This window comes from Ruditapes philippinarum, unplaced genomic scaffold (genome assembly GCF_026571515.1).
Source record: "Ruditapes philippinarum isolate M1 unplaced genomic scaffold, ASM2657151v2 ctg10122_1_1_1_1, whole genome shotgun sequence".
NCBI classification, from domain to species: Eukaryota; Metazoa; Mollusca; class Bivalvia; order Venerida; family Veneridae; genus Ruditapes; species Ruditapes philippinarum.
Window position 1 is genome coordinate 24,552 of NW_026861577.1, and position 20,296 is coordinate 44,847.

The window sequence follows — 20,296 nt, forward strand, 5'->3', positions numbered from 1 at the left end:
ATATGAAAATTGCAGATTCAGTTTGATTGATTTTTTAAATGAGAAATAATAAGAAAGTGATACATCCCTCAAGCTCCTAGCACCGACTTGAGCGGTACTCAATTGTCAACACTTAAAATTGCTGAAATCAATGATCATGAAGGAACCAGAAAAATATAACAACACTTGCGTGAAGTATGGGACAACCTTTTTACAGCTGCTATACACCACTTGACATCTGCTGTTGCAGCCACACTAAAACGTTATATCAAGTTTCAAGCACAGTTTCTTATAGCGTTCATATACCTGACAAGAAATAAAAGTGTATATGCACAGATCGAGAAAGGATATTCAATTTCATGATCAACTATTTTACTTTTTTCTCTCTACAGAACAGATGCTTAATCGGTTGATTTAAGAATTCGTGATTGTATATCGAATTATCGGTTCATTTTTGCGAATGTCGTGGCCGCCGCGAATCTATTTTCGTTGCATGAAACTAACTATTTCAGTTCGCGTGGCTCTCTATCTAGAAACTGCTCGTTTCACTTACTTTACATCTATTAACATTTTACGCTACAGATATTCCTACAAGATTTTGTATGAACTTCTATGAAAAAAGATGTTAATATTATGATTTTGCTTTTGGTTCATTCTTATTATATTAATTACAATTTCTCGTGTTATTTACTACAACTTTAACATATTCTCAAAAACTGAAACACGTAGAAGAACAGACGTGGTATTGTTATTTAAACAAGGTACCGTTCATATCATAAATAATGTCTTGTTTTGATATAGGAAATATTTGTTAATTTTCTATGTTAAAAATGATTTTACCGAGGCTCAGCCGTCGCCATACTCATTTGTTTAACTATATCAAGTCATTTAATTCTCCCCTCCCTATTATTCCCAGTGTTACTGGATTCAAGAAATGTGGTGTATTAGCATTACGACTTTGAGTAACTTAACATACCTGTGAATTGTAGACTCTACAGATTGTGCTGATATTCTGCGATATGGGGAACATAAGGGCGACGGAATTTATACAATAAGTACATGGAAAACTCATGAAACTATGGATGTCTATTGTGACATGACCACAGATGGTGGCGGTTGGACGGTTAGCTTTTATAATATATATTGCGTTATATTTGTAGATGTTGAGTTTGGACATGAATAATTTTCTTACACAATAAAATTATTGTTTATTTGAAATGTAAAATAAATTAAATAATTGATGCCTTTATCTGCCTATTCAATTTAAGTTATTTATGTTATTAAACATCATTTTGAGTACTATTTGTTTTAAGGTATAAAGATTTATTATTATGTATTTAAATGGAACCATGTTATAATATGTATTATGAAATACTAAGAGATATTTTATTATTGTTTCTATCAATCTCTTCAGGTGTTTCAGTACAGATTTAATGGTTCAGTAGATTTCTACAGGAACTTCTCTCAGTATGAAAATGGATTCGGAAATTTACACAGTGAGTTTTGGCTTGGTAAGTGTTCATAATGTCTACATAATATTCTTTAATAGTAAGGTAAAAGGTGTAATCAGAGATTCCCGTTATCCGAAAACTTAATGAAGTTAATAAACTTGAGAAAAAAAGAAAATGTACATATTCCTGAAAGACTTACTGCGACACTACATTTAATGATCATGCTAATATTATAAATAAATAGAACAATTATTGTGTTGATATTTCTAGTTTTGACAAAAAGTACAGTTATATCACGACGAATTCAAAATATTGAAGAATAAGTTAGGTTAAAACTTTAAGTGGAAGAAATTTAAAATTGAATTTGAAAATATTTCTGCATTTAAAGTGAAAATCTTCATTAAAGACTAGATGCAAATAAAGCCACTGGACTAGACTGGACTGGACTGGATAAAAATAGTCTATAAATAATAAAACCATGCGGTATCTTTGTAACCCCAATGCAAAATAAATAAAAGCATTGGACACGGAATATTTCCCTGAGGAATTAAAAAAAATATTCCGATTTTCAAATTGACTGGATTGACAGATAAACCGAGCAACTATTGACCTTTTTCTATTCTGTCTTTAATAACTAAGACTTTGGAACGTCATATAGCTAGTCATGTATTATAGCTTTTTTCCAGGAAACAAATAATTTACATTATAAGCAATTAGGTATTCGAAAGAATCATTCATGCAATACGACCCTTATTGATTTGATAGACTCCTGGTTTAAATATGTTGATAGTTGCAAATTTATCGGCACAATATTTTAGACATGTAAAAGGCGTTTGATTAAGTTGACTGTGAAAAACTCAAACTGTATTTTTTCGTAACATCATTAAAACGTTTTCATTTGTTATTTGTATAATCGTAAGCATAACATCTAAATTGGAGACTTTAAATCCGACGTACAAAAATTTACCTCTGGAGTTCCAAAGGCTCAATTCTTGGTTCTTTGCTGTTATTTCTATATGTAATTGATCTTTCAAATATTTGCGAGATGGTTCCACAACATAGAATAAGTCTGGAGATGACATATCAGTTATAGAAGAAAAACTACAATACAGTCTGATAAAGCACTTTTAAGTATCGAACATTGAAGACCGCTCAAGCTTGTGCGGTCGTGAGAGGTCTTTCTCTTTTTCATAGTCTCTCAATTAAACCGAGTCTTCAATTTTCATGTAAGTTTGTTGTGATTATTCTGAGGGATAACACTTTATCCAGATTCTAATAGAATTATTAAATGGTGTAAATGAAATAGCATGCTTTTGCACCCTAACATGTCTAAATAGATGCTAATAGGTAGTAGTCAAAAACTAAAGATTCCAGAAGAATTAACTCTTCACAATGAAATATTACAAAAGCTGCTTAGTATGTAAGGTGTGTTTAAAAAAAAGATATCTAAAGTTAATTTATTAAAGCAAATAAAGTTCTTTTTGAATACGGAATATCGCACTTTATTTCATAATGCATACCTTCTTACTATTTTTATTATTATTGTAATATATGGGAAAAGAAAACACAAATTAAATATATTGAATATAAAATTACAAAATCGAATTTGCAGAATTCTAGAGAAAACAATCCGAAAATGTATACATAAAATTAAAATATTGACTTTCAAAAAGATGTATTTTTCACGCCTATGTCCAAGAACATTTTAAAGCACTGAGTAATATGCCCCCTTAATATATCCGAGACTTACTTACCATATCTAACAAGCAATTATCATAGTATTGCAAGCAAACCATAAGTCCCCTACCGGTTAGAACCCCAGCAATATTCTGAAGGGCCATTGGCCTTTCACTAATGTTTCAATTTGTCTCTATTTTAAGTAAATTTCTTGGAAAAGTTCTTTAAAAATGATCACAGGAAACAGTTTTTATGAACAGACAGACAGACGGACTGAAGGACACTCTTAAGTTAATGTTTGAAACATCCCTGTTACCAAAATACAATATTTTTAAAAGCAAACTTCTTAAAGAGGAGATAACTCTTGAAATAAAGATACAATTTCATAAACATTTTCAGCTCTTTTTGACTAATCACAAATATTGTTATTTTATCATGTTTTAAGCCTATTTTTTCAAAATATGAAGAAAAGATAAAAAATGCATACTCTGCAATCTACCCATATGTCATGTTGCATTAAAATATTTCCAGTACTTTTTGCGTTATCACTGGATCCAGTTTATGTGTAAAATTTGCCATATTTTCAGTCTATTTGTTGCCATAGCAACCAGAATTATCAACATAGGAATGACAGAAAAAGACGTGCAGAATCTCCATACTGCCATCCATCCATATATCAAGTTTCATAAAAATATTTTCTGTACTTTTTGCTTTATCGCGGGATCCAGTTTTGTAGACGGACTGACAGACTGACAGATGGACAGACGGACGGACGTACCAATTTTTCAGGTTTATGAGCTATTTCTATTGTTCTTTTGTTTCCTTGTGGGCTATCTAGTGTTTCCTTATGAGCTAACTATTATTTACGGAATGAAGTCCTTTGTTCTCTTTTGTCCCAGTGTACCGTTAGTTAGCTCATATACCTAAAATGTTTGTGCGGAAAGACGGACAGACGGACGGAGGGTAAACCTAAAGCCCCCCCCCCCCCGGAAAAACGGTAGGGGACTAATACTCTAACATCAAAATCGCACAAAAATTTAGTTTAGTCTTACAAACTTCATTCTTAGTACTATTTTAATGGCATGTTCCATTTTAATATTATGGGTATTGTAAATCCATACCACTTATAATTAAAAGGAAATTAAATTAAAATTATCAATATTTTAAATAAATAACTCTTAAGAAATATTTATTTAATCAAATTTAGTTTGATTACTGTATATTATATGTACAAGATACGATCGTTATATTTCACATTTCTTTCTATAAGTTTCATTATTTCTTATTTTAAAATGTTTTTTTTTATAACGGCTGTCTGTCATAGGCCTGGCTTGATTAGTTTTAACTGTGTTAATTACGTATCAAAATGATGCACTGACGATAGTAGTAATATTGTGTTTTAAGAAATGTTTTAATAAAATAAATTGTTTAAAAAATGCTTAGTTTATGTGATAATATGTATTAAAATATAAAATGATAACTCTGTGATTACCATGTTACACGTTAAGATGTTATATTTTCTTCGATTGGTATGTTTTTCATTTAAAAGGCTGTGAGTTGTTACAAATATGTATTTGTCTTAATGTGTTACCTTTTGTAAATAAAATTATTATTTTTATTCATATTTTACATTTTGAAGGACTGAAACACATAAGAGAAATTGCAAACAGGGGACGTACAGATCTTAGGATAGATATAGAGGCGGCGGACGGGGCAAAGGCTTATGAAACTTTCGACAACTTTTCACTTTCAGCCGGACCGGCATTTACACTTCATATAGGCCCCACAATTGCCAGTCTCAATAGTAAGTACATAAAGAGTCAAATGTTTGATGCATATGAAATACAACACCTATTCCTTAAAAAAATCCTTTTGCAATATATATGATCATTATCTTCATCTGTCTGATAATTATGTTTGTTATTTACTTTGCAAATGGCCAACCACGTACTTGCAACTTGTGTTCATATTCATAAATGAAAATCACGAATTATGCGCAAAATCGCGGAAATTGCTTACATAGGTTATAACCGAAAACAAAAGGGAGGCGGAATCAAGGGACCTTTTGCACATAGCCTTGCATGTGCGAGTATGTTGATATAGGAGGTTTCTCCCTCCCTTTGTCGTGGAAAAAGGGGCATCTCAAGGAAATTTGTGAAATCAATGTGTAAATGGTGCAGGCAAGAATTTATGATTTACGCATAAACGTTTTATTAAGAAAATAGCTGAACTGTCAAGGACGTCAAAAAGCAAGCAGCATATGCATGTTAGATGAATTATACAGTTGAAACAGGAATACATGAAACACCTTTAAAGAAAATTATACGATAGCATGGACTAACAAAAAGCCCAAACCGAAGCTCATGTCGTGGAAAATAATATTTGTAAATTATAATAGACTTAAAAAGCATACAAATTGTAGTTTGACATAATATACGTTTGACGTTCATGTACAACTTTGTAATTGAACGTCTAGTTAACTTTCAGTTTCCAACAGCTATAGCTTTGTATATCACAATGGTATGGACTTTACGACGTATGACCATGATGCTGACAACTATGGTACAAACTGTGCTGTTGGATTTCATGGTGCATGGTGGTATAAATACTGTCATTATGCAAATCTTAATGGCAAATACTTAATACCAGGTACATTGGATGGTTCTGCAATGGTATACGGCAGTTTCGTTGATAATTCGTCTACATCATTAAGAAAAAGCAAAATGATGTTAAGGAGGCGTATACACTGATAAAGCATAAGCATAACTTTACAGCAAACTTTCAATTTATATCATTATCATAAATATCATTGACCCTAAAAGATAAATTGTCATAGCTATTGTTACGAGCTAAAAGCAACAGATAGAAAAATAATTATTTACAATGATACAAAAAATATGAAAGTAAAGTTTGACTCACAATTATCCACGATTCAAATTTAACAATTTTCCTGAAGTTTAACACACAGTTTGAAATTAATTGTCCACAACTCAAATTTAATCAGTGTCCAATGTCAACAGCAGAATATCACAATACATACAATATCCCTAAAATTTTTCCCACACAGAATAACAAAATCCAAACTTATATTATTATATTAACAGTATCATAGCACACAGTATATCAACATCACACAATAGCACAAATTAACACACACACTGCGAAGTACAAACAAACATTATATACTATCAATGAAAAATCTAGAATACTAAACTATGTAGAGAAAAAAAAATCCCAGAATGAACATGGAAAGAACTTTCTTGAAAGAAGATGAATGAACATGAAAAATATATATCTATAAACATCAAATAAACAAATTTGTTAAAAATGATAATGGTATGACTAGGTACGCTCTACCTACTGAGCTATTAACACATTTAAATAACGCCTATATACATTACACTACCTATCTCTTTCTTTTATCATATATTATTGATATTATAATCACCATATTATCATTATTATTAGATAAGCGAAAATAAATTTGCATTTTTAACTTTTTTACCGCTTTTTATAGGTAATTCTAGGTATTCTTTGGTAAGAGAAACTGAAATTGGGTATTTAATTACGTGCTGTTTATTTTCGTTTAATAAATTTATAAAATTTGTTAAAACTGACTATTAAATAATATTTTGGTCGTGTTTTGTATTAAGTCACTTTTTATAATATATAAAGTTTGATTACTAGCACGTATTTGTTTAGTTAACACGTTTTTAAAAGACGTTTTATATACTTTTTTTTCATATCCATAAATTCATCAAAACAACACATTCTCTGGTCATTATTTACATCCCAAAGAAAGAAGACACCATGCGATGACATTGTATTATTACGTTCTTTAAACAAAAACAATAATTAAGACCTAGTAAGCCCAAACCTCCTATGATCAAACAAATCCATACAAATACCAAACAATGGAGTACACAGGATGCATTTTTTCGCAACTGTTAAATCATGTATTGATCCATATTCAACCAAAAATATTAACTTCACAGCATCTGATCACTTCAAAACAACACGAAACAAAAACAATCAATATTAACAGATATCTTCTTAAACAAAGTATTCACTTTTAAATATTTAAAAAACAAATTTAAACAAAAATCAGCAAGTACAACTAAACCAGTGTAATATTTAACGCGATACAACCGATATAAATTAAGAACAGATTTCACCGTAATAAATTCTAAAAAAATCAAACATTTAATAAAAGAAAAACAAAAACAATATTCCCGCTCATAAATAAATGCTAAATTCTCAAAGAGCACCTTTATGTATACACTCCTAAAATATTTTTGACATTCAAATGTATAAATAAGTATTTAACATAAGCTGTAAGCAGCTTTGGATTAAACAACATAAGTACAAGTCAATATGATGAATAAGCTACTTCTAAATTAAGGCAATCAACAAATATAAAAATACAGAATAATTCAATTATAAAAGCCTTATTCAGTTAGTTAAAACGTTTCTGTACAGTTTAGAACCAAACGGACAAACTGCAACGTAAATGGTTTAGATAATGGGCATTGTACTTCATTCATTCGACAGACATTAAATAAATAATGATAATATGATTATTGTAATAGTAAGTTCGTAACAGCTTTACGGATAGGGTAGTTTGGTTCAAACCAATTATCAAACCATTATGGAACAATAATTATAATGTTTTTTTTTTTTCATATTTTTGTGTATTTTTTATGTGTTTTGTTTTGATTTTGTTTTGTTCTGGTTTTAAGTCACATTGACGCAGTAAAGGTCGTACATATATCACACAGCCCTTCACCTGTGTATTATTCGCAAGTATTTGCAGATATTCAAGATTGGACATGTACAATCATGCTTTATCAGTGAAGACTACTAATACCAATTTTCCAAAGTCATAAAAACTCTTCCAAAATATCATGGAAAATGCACATGTTATAAAATAAAACCTGTTATTCATTTTTTAAACTACTTGCCCGAAGAAGAGCCGAACTATTTCAAGAAAATCTAATTTGAGAAAAAATGTTCAAAAAAATTTAAGACAGGTTAAAAACGACATAAGATTCTAGAAATAATTTTCATGTTTCGTGCAATCAATGACTGATTGTAAGTATTAATCCACATATTTCAACTGCGTTACAAAGGCAGTAAGACAATATTTGCATATGTTGACAACTTAACGTGGATTGTAAGTGCTGTTTGCAAAATGTAAAATACTTTTATTTCCACGTCGTAATATTTTGCTTTTAAATATATTTTCAAAAATTCTATGAAAATAAGATAAGAGCTGGAGGATTACTAAAAAATGTGTTTCTTTGAAATTGTGATGTGTTTTTATCATTAATGTAAAGCCTCTAACCAGTTTGCACACAAACACATTAAAATCTGATACATACAATGTATCAATATAATAACTTTGTCTAATATGAAGATTAATTTTCTAATAGAATTTTTTCATATATAGATTTTGGATCACATCAGGAAAATTATTATGTACTTGAAATAATTAATATTTCTTCTATCAACAAAACTTAATATAGAAGAATGGAGCTATTCAATTCTCACTGAAAATGTTACACTGTATAGTTTTGTAATAAGTTTTCAATTGTTTGTCACACCATTGGGAAATATGAATGCATAAGTACATGAAATCATAATACAAGTTTCCTGCAGTCAATACAAAAGCTTCATCTACTATGAAAAAATCTCGTTCAATAGCAATATGATAATTATATTTCTGTTTTTTATAGTATTATGTCAGTTAAGAAAACTGAAGTCTGTCAGCACCACTGATGTGTTGCAAATCCCATATAATCGTAAAAAGATTGTTATATAAAGTAGTTTGTCAGTGATTTTCAATTATCTATACTAACAATAAATTATATAACCATATCGTTATCAAATCTAATAGTTGGTGTGAAACGATGAATGATATTTATAATTTTGCAATTGTTTGTTACTATAGGTACTGCACCTACCTGTGTCAATACTTCAAACTTTGCACTGAAATATTGTAAAGGACTAAGTCTTATAAGAAAAATTGTATACTATTTATAACTTAACCTCTTTAATTAATGAAATAATAACATTAGGAATTATTTCTTAACAGATGAGACAAAGATTAATGATAATAAAATCTGTTAGGTATCATACTATATAGTGTTGTTGTTAAGTCTAGCATGACTGTTTAATTAACAATATAATATCAACACACTTTTTACTGAACCAGTTGCCTGATGAGGCACAGTCGGGAAAAATTGTTGAATAAACATAGGAAATGATGATCCGTAAATGTATGTAAATGTTTATTTGTATGTCAGCAACATTTAGGTTATATTTGTAAACTCAATTTTATTAAACATTTTCTCGAAACATGTCTGTTATGAATTGTATTTCTCATAAAAAGCTAGAGTGTTTGGTGCTCGGACGCAGTGAAAAATTGGAAACAATATTGCACTAAATTTGCAGACTCTGCTTGAGTTAGTAAGTTCATGTACAACTTTGTTAAATGCAACATGTCTTACGCCCAAATAGTACAGGCTTAGGCCGAGCTCTAAATAGATATACAGTGTTCAAACATACGACAAAAAAGGAAACATCTTATAACATTACTGAACAGAAGTACGGTGCGACTTTCTCCAGCTGCCACACGGCACTTTACAGAAGACACATGCTAATAGGAAGACTGAAAAAATAAATAAATAAATTTTGAACAGAGGTGATCCCTCGAACGCAATGAAAACTGTGTGTCACCATTGAAAATGGCACAATCTGTTCTTTAGACATTATCAAAACTTTTCTCACACACCAATTACCGCTATAAGCGGTATTCAATAGCGGATTTCAATCTGCAAAATTTACGTGGTGTAATCGATGATCCGTGAGGAAAATGTTACATCTTTAAAGGGGCAACTTGTTTACAGTTTCAACACGATACTTGACACATTTTGTTGTGAAGTATACAAACCAGGAAAAGGGGTGATCGTTTGGATGCATATGAAAACAACAATACTACATAAATATTCAGGCTTGGTTTTCTTAAATCTGTTAACAAGAGAAAATGTAAAACAAATGCAACATTATAAGGACCCCCTAGAACCAGTTTCAGCGGTATGCCATAAGCTATCAGATTGTATGTATATAACATGTAAATGTGTATCGGGCACACATCGTTTATTTAAAAACAAATTTTGAAGATTCCTTTATACGTATAACTTATATTATTAGATTTATATGAACAAAACAAGTAACTGATTAACTACAATGATTAAATGAAATATTGTGCTGTTGTTTTCATTGTTATCATTTTTGGTTGAATCTACGTTGCACAAAAGCTGTAAACGTCACATGGCTTAGCTGTTGGAGATAGAATACCGAAAGCATACGAACATAATTCGTCCGTGTGTAACTCAAGACTCGTTTCATTGTTGTCAGTATTCATCTATTTAAGAATGACATGTCAGGAAACCAATCACTATGAAACTAGTTGTTTTGTTTTTAAGAACAAAAGTCGAATATATAATAGACACGTGTTAGCACATTATGTTTTTGCTCGTGCCAATTATAAAGACTTATATTCGGAGCTCGAGAAAAGAAAAAGAAAAAAACAACAAAGAACAAACAAATAAAAAACACCAAAAGTAACCCATGAACCGCCCACATAAATATACACAATCCTATCAACATAAAACAGAAGAAAAAAACAAACAAAAAACAAAAAGAAAACAACAACGACACAAACCAACAACGACAAAAAAAAAACAACAACAAAAAAACAAACAAATGTTAAAGACATGCGATGAGTTATATATGAAAGTTTAATCAATGAAAACATAAATATTAATTTTCAATGAAGACTGTGTATAGAATAGTTCTTTGCTTGCGTAGCATCAAAGAAAGTGTTTCATTTAAATCAAGAAGTACAGTATGTACAAATAAGAATGCCATAACAGACAACGCGTAATAAGAATATCGGAGAACGCTTTTAGGTTGATAATTCCATTAACCTATTTACTGTATTCCTAGAAACTTTTTTCGTAAGGATGGCGTTTTCTCGGAGACAAACTTTCCCGCAAACATAGTTACCGCGAATTTCGCGTATATTTAGTCGCTCTATATTACTAATATCACATATAAATTTCTGTATATGTTTTTTTCTATACCCGGAAAACAAGACTAAAGCATACAATACTGACACAATCTTTAAATTTTATCTAGTATGTAAGATATGATTACTTTCTCTGACACCATAACAATAAAAATGCATTCAAAATACTTTTTACCATGTCAAATAATGTTATTTGCATTTAAAATCATAACGTTGCGTTAAATAAGTGCCTGTTTTATGATTGGCCTTACTATCAAAACACAAATTCTTTGTTTGAAAGAATAAGTGTTAACCATTTAAAATATACGGTGCAGTATTGGTATTATTTGCTATTTGTACTTGTAACAAACAATTACACTTTCGTTTTAGCGAGTAAAATTACCTTCATTTAAACTATGTAAACTATAAATAACATTTTCGAGTATTATATGATCTTATTTAATCTGCACTTAATGAAAACTATAAAAAAGATAAAACATTTTGCAAAATAATATTTTCCCTTGAAATGTGTATCAATTGAGCGTAAGTAAATATTATGCATGCTACACCATAGTGCATAATAATGATGTGAATATAATATATATGGTTGAAGCTACAAATGTTCGCGAATTTGTTACATGCAACTTTTTCGCGAATACAAAAAAATCGCGGAAATGTATCCACAGCGAAAAAAGCTTACTTAAAAAGCACGAAGTAATTTCTAGCAATACAGTATAACATAAATATCTCTCAAGCTGTCTTATTAAATTTGATTAAATCATTTTTTGAATTCGTAGTGCTAACGTTAAAAAGCAAAACGCCAACAAATAAGAGCTACAGCTGGGCGAGGGCGATTCTAAATTATATGTATATTGTATATTTTGTTGTTCTAAAAGCAAACAAATAAACTGTTTAAACAAATCTAAAAATGAAAAAGAATTTATGAAATATCATAATTTGTAATATTTATATTATATAAACTTATCATAAAAATATTTCCTAGGTACCACCATAAAGATTTACATATTTTACCAGTGTTTATCTTGAAGAACGATTGTCATATGTTATTATTTGACTGACAAAGAGCAGAATATTTATTTACGATTATTATTTACACAAATCTAATCATTTCTATATGTATAATGCTTGTATTGAAAACATATTGTGTATTTTTAAAATCAATATGATTCATGTATACCTTAAATACTTAAATACTTACTGAAAATGCATTTCATTTATCAATAAAAAGGAAGAAAGAGGACTTATTATTGCCTTTGCGCTATTGCTCATCATATGTATATTTGGGATGTGTATTGGAAATGTTTCATCATTTGTTGCTATATAGATCTGTACAAAGTTTAATGCTAAATAAAATCTATTGTCATTGTTATTTAGACAAAATGTACATTGTATGTATAATTTAAATAAATATCTGAACATGAAAACGCCCCCAAAAATCGTTCAGTGCCTCAGTGAACAAAATGTCCAAACTGTGATTCTATTTAACAATGGTCTTTATTAAGTTGTCGTGTATTTACTAATTGGGTTTGACAGTTTTAAAATGAATATGATTGTATGTATTTAAAAATACACTGTTTGAAACGGCTAGTCTTTTGATATTTTTTTTCTCAAATAAGACATAAAAAGTGTTTAATAATCTAAATTAAAAACCTCAGAGATAGGGTTTTCATGTCCTTACTCACGAGTTGAGACAATTCTCTGTTATTCATTTCCACCATTTGCCGATATTTAATGATATACTGTCGGAAATCAGTCTTCTAAGAGGGTATCACTTCTTCACATGCTAAAGATTTGTAACCATCTAGACGAGTTAATTCACTTTTAATGCCGTTCCTTCACGATGCATGTTAATTTCTGGATAATCTGATTTTTTAAAGGTAAACTACTGTAAAATGAATAAAGTAGCTGGTACTTAAAATCCACATCCACGTAAATTACCAAAAGAGGTCATACTATGCAAATATAGACCTTTTTGCATTAGACATGAAATACAAATATGGCAAAATCAATCATTTAGATGCATTAGATGTATTGTATCAGCCATGCAGATATTACTTATAAAGTAACATGTTCTCTTGAAAATGGTAATTATTATATTTTTCGTCACGAGTATTTGAAGATATTGTAGATAAATGCATAAAAAACATAACAGACAATATGGATTTGAGGTATTATGCATTTTCGCTATTGACAATACTGTTTTTATCAGAACAAAGCAATTTAAAATTTCACTGAAAATCTTACAGTAGGTGCTCTCTTCACGATATCTTTATCCCGAAATGGAATGAATAATCCCGAAATTCGTTTTTACATAGTAAGCAAACTAATGTTCTCCGACGGATGGATTCAATTTAGATAGCATATAAAACATAAAATGGCGGTATTTAAAAACAAAATCGTGTGTAGTAGTGATAAGTTAATTATGGGACCGAAAATGCGCAGTTCTAAGTGTATAGAGTCCCTGGTAATGTGCTCGCGAATGGTTTAATCAATATGGTAATAACACTTAAATGTATGACACATTCTGTCAAAGAACTCGCTTTGCCTTATTCATATTAAATTGAAAATGTATGATATTACAAATTCATTTGTACGAAGTATTCTATATACACGTTTTATCTACTAGGTAAAATAAGGCAACTTAAAAATCGTCAGATAAGTTGTTATTTCTAGTAAAGTACCATTGCTAAATGTGACATGTAAATTAAAATATGACACCTGAATTAAGATTATGTGTTATCATCATTTGTCTTATCTTAATGTAACATTGCACACTAATAGGTCGTGTGAATTGTATGCCTCGTTAATTCCTGTAGCTACATTTTATCATAAACCAGATAGTTTACTTTAAATCGTAAGCCCTGACAGATAATTCCCAATTGTCTCAAACTAATGAATACATTTATAATACCAGAACTAATAACGCAAATAGTTTATCTTGTATAATATTACATTGAGCAAGATACTTTGGTGAATGCAATAACAACGTTAATTGTGTCATGTACTGCACTGTTTTGTACTGTTCTTTATATTTCCAAACGTTGTTGTTTTTGCATTTCAATTGACAATGAAAATGTAAATAATTAGAAAAAGATTTAAGTTTAAAAGTGAACTCAAATAAATCTTGATACAAGAGTTACATATGTTTAGAGAAATTTTAAATTTCAATCCTTGTTAAATGTATAGCAATTGTATCTGTAATAAAGTTTAGAAAGGTAATCCAGATTAATTAGGTATCATCATATTTGATAAAATTATTAAAAAAACCCAGAAAATTGCATTACATTCTCTTTGGATTTGTGATATGCGCATCGGCGTCTTTTGAGTCGACACAGAAAAAAATGTGACGTGTTTTAAAGCTATACACTATAAACACAATTAAAACACAACAGGTCAGTAAAAATTAGCAAAAAACGGTCAATGTTTAGGAAGGGACCAAATTAACTCGACGAGTTTAGGAAATGAAGCCTCATAAACATGGTTTGTACATTTTGCTTATTCAGACTAGATATTTTCTGTACTAGTGTCCTAGATTTCTATTTATTACTGCAATACAAATAATTTATGAGCATAGTATATAATTTACAAAGGTTTGAACTATCATAACAAAAAAACTGTCTAAGTGCTTGTTTAAATAGGTTAAGCTGATGAATTAAACGCAAAAAGGTTTAAGCTAAACAAGAATAAACATCGTGCCTCATAAAAGGGTCACTACCCCGTAATGATATGTTTTAAATTCTTAAATTGTGGATGTCAAATCTTTGTTTGTAATGCTACAGTGTTTTTAATCCATGGTTATCTTGTTGTATTAATTGAAATAATAAAGATGCCCCACTTTCATAACTTGCCGTAAAGTAAATAAAAGATCAAATACCTTTACTGCCTAGTAAGTTGACATTTTTAAAAGTTGAAGCTATCAATCCGCATAAAAAGGGCAAATACACCGGATCATTTCAGAGACGAAGGTTTTAAAAACTGTGGCTGAAGGTAATTTTATATGTTTTCTTCACCAATTTTAACTTTATACAGTTTTCATTTCTGACGAGTTCTTCCCCTCAATAAATATAATCTTTTAAATACAATTTAAGTCTGCAGAGCGGCTCACTTTGTTTGCATCATTTTCGTTATTTTAATCTTTAAGTAAATGATTGAAAATTATATTTATTTTGCATTAAATTTTCACACGTAAATGTATTAATCTGTGTACTATACTTGTCGTTGCATGTTTATGACTGTTAATTGCATACGTATGTTTATTTATTTGTCTGTGAAATGTACATATTTGTGTATTTTTATATTTCTGTGTATTGTATGTGTCTGTGCATTTCAATGTCCGCGTAATTTTATTATGTCTAGCTACGTTTACGAGCTTGATTATTTTCATGACAAAAAATCAACATTTTCTAGACTAATCATAAAATTGTGCTATATAGATTAATCTTTAAACAGCCAATAGGATACGACAATCATATCTGAATATTGTAATATATTTCATACTTATATGACCTAAATCATGATTGGGTTAAGCAGATATTACAAAAAACATTGTTTTGTATAAATCATAATTATGTAGCAGCCAAGTCTTGAAATGGTGTTTTATTTTCATTTCAGGCAGTAAAAGCCAAGATGAACTTTTTTCTCTATATTGCAACGGTGACTTTGGCAATACAAAAAGGTATGTTAAATTGTTTTATGGCTTATATAATTCGTTTTCATTTTAAATCACGGCTTGAGACAGAGATTTGGGCCACATTGATTGTCTTATGTCATTTGATTGTATATTGTGGAAACTTCTACAATACCAACAACTTTTAAATTTTTAAAAATAATAATAATAATAATAATAATGAATAATAGAGCATTTTTCTTTGAACCTTTGTAACGAGGAAACACCGAATGTCAAGAAAATTGTGTGTGAAGTTTTTCTTTTTAGAATTATACAGTTTTTTCATCAAAATGTTTATTTGTTTTTACAGTTGAAGGTCTAATATGTTTACAGTGCAAAGGTATTCCTAAACCTCGGATATGCAACAAGGTTGTAGACTGCTATGCTAGTGAGGTAAGTACAACAGAAAATTTAAGTTTTTTTTAAAAGTTTTCGTCGACCTATTTCTTGGTCATAAAGGTAAAAAATCAAACGCATAACAGCACACAATTATATCACAAACTGTGTCTCGATTTTGGTATTAGCGACGCACCGACATTGTAAAGGTCTTGCCACTTTCCAAACATTATGGTGAAGAAAGATTTTGGGTCCCTCCTTGCTTTATCTCGGGCACGAACGGGTATACCTCAGTAGAAGTACAGCTTCCGACGTTACAAAAGCTTGATGACTTCATCACCTAAAATAATGTATCCCTGACATGATCCGAACCAGCAGAGGTGAGAAACAAGTGAAGTCAACAGCCTTAAGCACTTGGCCGGATGCCCATTTCAATTAAATTGAACAATGAAAAAACATTCAAGAAAAAAGGTCATGCATGCAGTTTAAAAACAATACAGTTACTTATTTTAAGGCTGTTGGTATCTTTTGATATTTTGGGATTGCAAGTATACTAGTACAATGCGGCCATTTAAAAATGTAAGATGCATTGTTTTGATAAATCAGATTGACAAGGCGATAGTGTAAATGAAATTTACTACATCGTTCTTATAGAAATAATGTGACAGTTCCTGTATGAACTTTGTAATTGCTAAAATAGTTTATAAAACGTTGTTCATTTGGATTATTGTTTTGTTTGCTTTGTTTTAGTCCTGCAGTGTAGAACAAGTGCTGAACGAGTTTGGAGAAATTGTTTACAACCTAGGTTGTCTGCCAAATATGGTAAAGTATTTCTAGACTTATATGAGTACAAACAGTTTAATTCAGTCTTTCGTGTGTTTAGGGTCTTTTTTATGCATGTTGTTCTATATGAAATACCCTAGGGTTTGAAATAAAACAGCAGTTCCTGAGAATAGACTAAATAATCGTTTTCGATAAAACCACATTCTGCCATGTGATTAAAATCCTAAGCAAACGACGGCTACGTGTCAATTACTTCTTGTGTCTGTGGTCAACAATCGGGAACAACAATTATATTTATGATTTGTTCTCACATTTACACAGGTAAACATGCATCACATGTTTAACGTATGGGACACACATGTTCTACATATGTTAGAAAAAATATGGTGTCTCCAAGAAAAGTATCCTATAAGTTTTAAATATGGTGCTGACACATGTTTTTCATATGCTTTTCATATGGATACACATGAATAACATATGTTCTTCATATGGTAGGAAACAATGTTCCTCCAAGAAAAGGACACTATATGTTACATTTATGGTATAGACTTATGTTTTCGACATACACATGAATCATGGTTTTCATTACAAATGTTAATTGTGTTCCACAGTTTGGTTTGCTTGGACGTATAAGTCTCGTCGCTATACTATAACTATTACACAATTTAAACCTTTGAATCTTTTCATCGTCTACAATGATTTATCACCGCTACACAATTTTATTTAAACCTTATGTTCTTACATGTTTATACAAATAAATGCATTTTCTTATAATTTATGATCTTTTAAAAGTGTTTTTTTTCTTTAGCAAATAATAGATATGCCTATGCATGTCTTGGCTAGATTTGCTACGCATTTTTACTTTATACAGAAATGTTTATGTATTTTTGCAACAATATAGGTATGCAACAATTTCACCAATAGTATAAATGGACAGAGAGTTACATGTTCTGAATGCTGCAATTCTAAAGATCTTTGTAATTCTAATGGCTGCAACCAACAAGGTAACTAATGAATTAAAACGATTTTCTGTTGATGACAGACTATCACATTTGATAAAAACCTATTTGCTATACTGATGGTTAGAATTTAGATGACGTTGATAGTAATATCAATTAATAAATAGCAAAATGTCTAAAGTATAAGGAAATGATGGACAAATCGACACTGTGTTGAAATTTTCTCTTTTTTTTCAAATAATTATCATATCTTTTCTATATTAAAGTACTGAAAATTGTCAAGTGAAACCGATGTTTTGGGTATACCGATTCAAATGTATCAACATCAACATTCGGAATTTTGTTTGTTTGTTTGTTTCATTTTACGCCTTTTTCCAACAGTATTTCAGTCATATAGGCGGGTAGTTTCCTAACCATCGTTCCTGGAGAGTTACACCAGTACTAGACTACCTTCCTCCGCGCTAAACTATCAAAGCATCCCCGGGAGATGCTTTGGTAGTTTAGAAAAATGCGTAAAATGAAACAAACAAACAAACAAAATTCCGAATGTTGATGTTGATACATTTGAATCGGTATACCCAAAACATCGGTTTCACTTGACAATTTTCAGTACTTTAATATAGAAAAGATATGATTTTACAGATTAATTTTGACAAATGTCAAAAAGAGTTTTGTTTATTTATTGTTTTTTTTAAAAATGTTTGATTGTTCTTAAAATTTTGTTTCGGGTGATTTAAATGTACTATGACTATTTTGTTCAGGTTACCCCAAGCAATAAAAGGCCCTAAAATGTTAAATTCCCCCTTTTACATACCGAAGGGGGAAGTGTCATAAATTAAATTTTGCTCGCTGGGGGAAGTAAGCGTTCCGAAAGTTTTTCCAACTAATCTTTTAATAGAAAAAATAAAATGTTGAATGAATAAATGAATGAATGAAAGAAATAAAGAATAAATAAAATAAAATGAAGGGAATGAATGTTGGTTAAATACATAATATATAAATACGTGAAATTTTTCTTTTTAAATTTTTTTAATCAAGCCCCGAAAACATTGTAAAAAAACTATTTTGTTCCTTTTTTAAAATTATTTTGAATTTTGTTTTAAGTTTATCTTGAAATTAAATTTTTGGGATACACACGCAGGTGTGTTAAAAAAAAGAACTAGTACAAGTGTCGCGTAATTATTGCACGCATCATAACATGCTTACCTTAATAATTTAACAGTTTGGAGTAGTGTCGTTATTACTAAGAGGATAATACTTAGTTGCTGCACGCCATTATGCAATAATTATCCGAAAATGTGCAAAGAAGCATAATAACTTTGCCGTTAAAACATCGCAGCTTATCTTTGATGTCGCTATTTCTTATAAACCATTGTCAGTTGTCAATGTAAACAAATACCTGCCATTCAGTGTAACCTTCGATTAACACGATGAGAAATTGATGAGAAATTGATGAGAAATTGTTGTTTAATTGTTTGGCTTTTAATTGTCTTTGTGAGAATAACGTTTAGTGCCATATTCTCATGAACTTTGTGTGCTTTCAAAAATGTTCTATTTTGTAAACCTCAAAAATATAGCTGAAATCCCCCTTTAATTTTTTTTCCCAAATTTTGGGTTAAATGGGCTAGGTTTTCAGTCTTTGCAAATTGTGAAATAAATGTTTAAAGACCATTTTGATGATGAAACCCTTTTATCAAAATACGTTTTTTAAAAATATTTTTTTAGTTTGTTTTTTAAAAAAATTTTTAAATTTCATGTTTACATTATTGTAGAACAACCCCCCCGGCAAATTTCCAAAGAAATTTTCGGAATTTCTGAGGGTCATGTTCTGTCTTGAGAACCGCAATTGAATTTAATTTTCGAGTTTATAAATCTTTAATACAAGGCATTGTTTATTGTAACTGATATTGTCATCCGAACTTAAAACGTTTGAATGCAATTCAAGCGTTTGTAAACATGTTATTATATTTTAATCAAACTTTCATTGAAAAGCATATTTTGCAGGGATTATCTCCTCTTTCATATTTATATTTTGATTATGTACAGATATATTTCAATTGGTGTTTTTGTTTCAGGTGTGTAATATTGTTGGGAAGAGTATGTTCTCAGAGACTGTGTATACCAGTAGCTGTATATCTAAACACGTGAGATTTTTTGTCATTAATTATCGTCAACTCTGACCTTATCTAAAATGATTCTTGCAATTTCGCAAATTCGTTTGCCATAATGACAAAATGGAAATCGGGATTCTTATATGGTAGAAGAAACAATTTAATCATCTGTTGACTCAACTGTCCCTTAAAAATTTATATACTCCACATAAGAATTGCACCATACTCATACTATAATTTCC

General features: G+C 30.0%; 1 protein-coding gene across 7 annotated transcripts in view; it reads left to right on the top strand.

Moving 5' to 3' along the window:
- LOC132716233 (fibropellin-1-like) overlaps positions 1 to 20,296 on the top strand; it is a 45,952-nt gene that overhangs the window by 11,204 nt on the left and 14,452 nt on the right. For 2 of the 7 annotated variants that reach the window (XM_060699466.1, XM_060699464.1), the window contains exon 6: positions 20,019 to 20,087. The exons of the other annotated variants lie outside the window; for them this stretch is intronic. In XM_060699466.1, coding sequence (XP_060555449.1) covers positions 20,019 to 20,087 — 69 coding nt within the window. The remainder of the gene's footprint in view (positions 1 to 20,018; positions 20,088 to 20,296) is intronic. 7 annotated transcript variants of the gene reach the window in all.